Source organism: Beta vulgaris, chromosome 8 (genome assembly GCF_026745355.1).
Source record: "Beta vulgaris subsp. vulgaris cultivar EL10 chromosome 8, EL10.2, whole genome shotgun sequence".
Taxonomy (NCBI): domain Eukaryota; kingdom Viridiplantae; phylum Streptophyta; class Magnoliopsida; order Caryophyllales; family Amaranthaceae; genus Beta; species Beta vulgaris.
Genome location: NC_079209.1, coordinates 9629345 through 9631837, shown reverse-complemented (window position 1 = coordinate 9631837; position 2493 = coordinate 9629345). Strand labels below are relative to the sequence as shown.

The following is a 2493-nucleotide window of genomic DNA, read 5'->3' as shown; positions in this document are numbered from 1 at the left end:
TCACTTCTCCCTCCCGTCATACGGCCTCACCGGCGTCGGCTTTGTGGACTCGAACTCTCGAAACTCCTGCTGCTGTAGCCTGGTGGTTCGTGCCTTCATATCGCAACCACTGGATGTTGACTTGTCGTGCCTCCCAGACTCGCTGTCGCCGACCTGCAGCCGCAGATGTGGTCGGAATTTGTGCCTTGGTGGACGACGGTGGACGGAAAACTTCCAAGAGTCGTGACTCATGACTAGGTACATCGTAATCTACTTAATTTGCTTGATTTCTTGTTTTACTTTATAGATTAGGGTTTATCAATTTCATGAGGATTGGAAATAAATTGCAATTTCAGTTATTATGGGTGTTTATATATCAGATTATATGATTCAAAATTGTTATAAATGTTGATTTTTTTGTTGTTGTTGCTCTAGGAATATAATAACTGATTATATATGTTGTTTCGAAATTTCAGCAATCTTTTCAACTCCTTTAATACAAGCAAGGCAGCTTTGAAGGTAAATAACTCTTTAGTTTGGATCGAAATTCTGCTTGTATATGCATAAAGTTACAAAATTTTATATACTTTGATGATGATCATGAAGGGTTATAACTATATTATACTATTATGATATGAACAAATTGATGTAATTGCAGAATTTGTTGCCCTCATGTTTCTTTTAAAGGTTAGTATTTTCTTATATGATGATACATTAGTCATGTAATGAAGAATGAGAGCAACATAGAGTGAAAGTGATCCCTTGCTTCACTTGGCCTCGATATATATTTTTGCTGGATTTAGGGAAAAAAAACATTTTTAAGGGTGGTGCTTCTTTTATGGCCAAAAGAGTGGTTGCAAGCTCATTGACTTATGCTTGCTGTTGTTTCCGAATTCTGATAGATGAGAAGCATATTGACTTGGGCATTTGTACTCTGAGATTGCTTGTTACCTCCTTTTTCATGAAGTTGCATGATGATCCAGACTTCTCTCAACTATTTTTTTTTTGTATAGCATCACTTTTGAATTCTTTGAAGTTTGATTGTTTCTTGTTAAGTGTTAGGATAGATTTAGGAGTATTTACTAAATCTATATTAAGAAGTGTTTATCTAGACATATCTAAAAGTGTTTATCGAGAGATAATATTTCTTAGTATTATATTTGGTTAAGGATATGTTTTCCTAGTTGGATATGTTTTTCTAGTTCTACTTAAGTTAGATTTTATATGATGTACTATAAATACCCTTTTGGGTTAATAATAATGCCATCCTTTTCCTTCAATCCATTTTGTCATTAAGCTAGACTCTTGTGCTTGTTCATAATCAGTATTTTTCTTCTTTATCAGCAGGCTAAGTACAGACTGGTCCAAGATTGAATATGAGTCTCGCCTGTCTTTTGCGCCATGGCGTAGAAATCCCATCACATCTATTCATAAGTTACTCCGTCTCTAGCTCAGACAATGATGGGCGATGTTCAGCTATGGCTAACTGCTTGATCGGGAAGCTTTCTGTTCCTCCTCCTCGGGGAAGCTCAGTCATGTCATCATCTAAAATGATTCTGCAGCCGAATTTATCAAACCGTGTTGATATTTCAGGCACTCCACGACTAATTAGGAGCCGTGCTGTTAGAAGGGACCAAGTCAGAGACTGGAACTTCGAGGTGATTGAGCTAGAGCAGTAGTTTAGCTAATATGACCAAGAGAATAGGCTTTCTGGAGTTGTGTTTAGATATAGTTAGACTCCCCCTTCTCTCTCCTCCTTTTTTGTTTCTTTACTCCCTAGTTATTCTCCTACTGTCTACATTTTTTCCCACTAGCTTCTAAATGAATCTGGTTAGAGTAATGTTCGTCTTTTTATATATAGTCTATGTGATGCATATCTTCTTTGTTTGACCTGTTTGACTTTCCTTCTTATGTGTCTTTACTTGTTTCACTTTCCTTCTTTTGCTGGCAGGCAACTTCGGAGAAGTAGTAAATGTTGAGCTTGCTATGGATCGCATTGTAAGTTTTATTAATGCCTGTTGTCAACTTATGCACTCGTGCCTTCAGTAGCTAACTTTGACATGATGGTATACACAAGTCAATCTTCCTAAAGAATATGCATATGTGGAATTCAAGACAAGAGCTGATGCTGAAAACGCATAAGTGTACATGGGTGGAGTATGTTTATAGCATACTTGAATGATATTTTGTATCAAATATTTGAACTTGGTCAGTTAATATACTTGAATGATAGAAATCAACTGTTGTCAATTTTTGCTCTTATTTTCTACATTGATTTGGACTTCTTGGTGTTCATACACTTGGAAAAAGAATGTGTTCTTTAAGCACCATTTGTTACATCTTTGGCTATGTTAATAAAACATGCTTGTTATTGAAATGAAAGCAATTTTAGCTTGGTTGCAATTGGATTTCACAATGCCTAGTTTTAATCGATTTATTTTTTATGAGTTTTTGTAGAAAAATCTTATATAATATATGTATCCTAGTTCTAATTATAATTGTCTGAATTTTTTT

The 2493-nt window shown here is 35.5% G+C and overlaps 1 protein-coding gene across 1 annotated transcript; it reads left to right on the top strand.

Annotated features, from left to right (window-relative positions):
- Positions 1 to 1355: 1355 nt before the first annotated feature.
- Positions 1356 to 1671, top strand: LOC130589664 (uncharacterized). Its single transcript, XM_057391131.1, has one exon. It carries the CDS (start codon positions 1356 to 1358, stop codon positions 1656 to 1658), a length of 303 nt encoding a protein of 100 aa, XP_057247114.1. The 3' UTR covers positions 1659 to 1671.
- The last annotated feature ends 822 nt before the right edge of the window (positions 1672 to 2493 follow it).

Bases quoted from the DNA above. Each gene is read 5' to 3' on its own strand.
- LOC130589664 (XM_057391131.1), top strand. From the start codon at position 1,356: ATGAGTCTCGCCTGTCTTTTGCGCCATGGCGTAGAAATCCCATCACAT.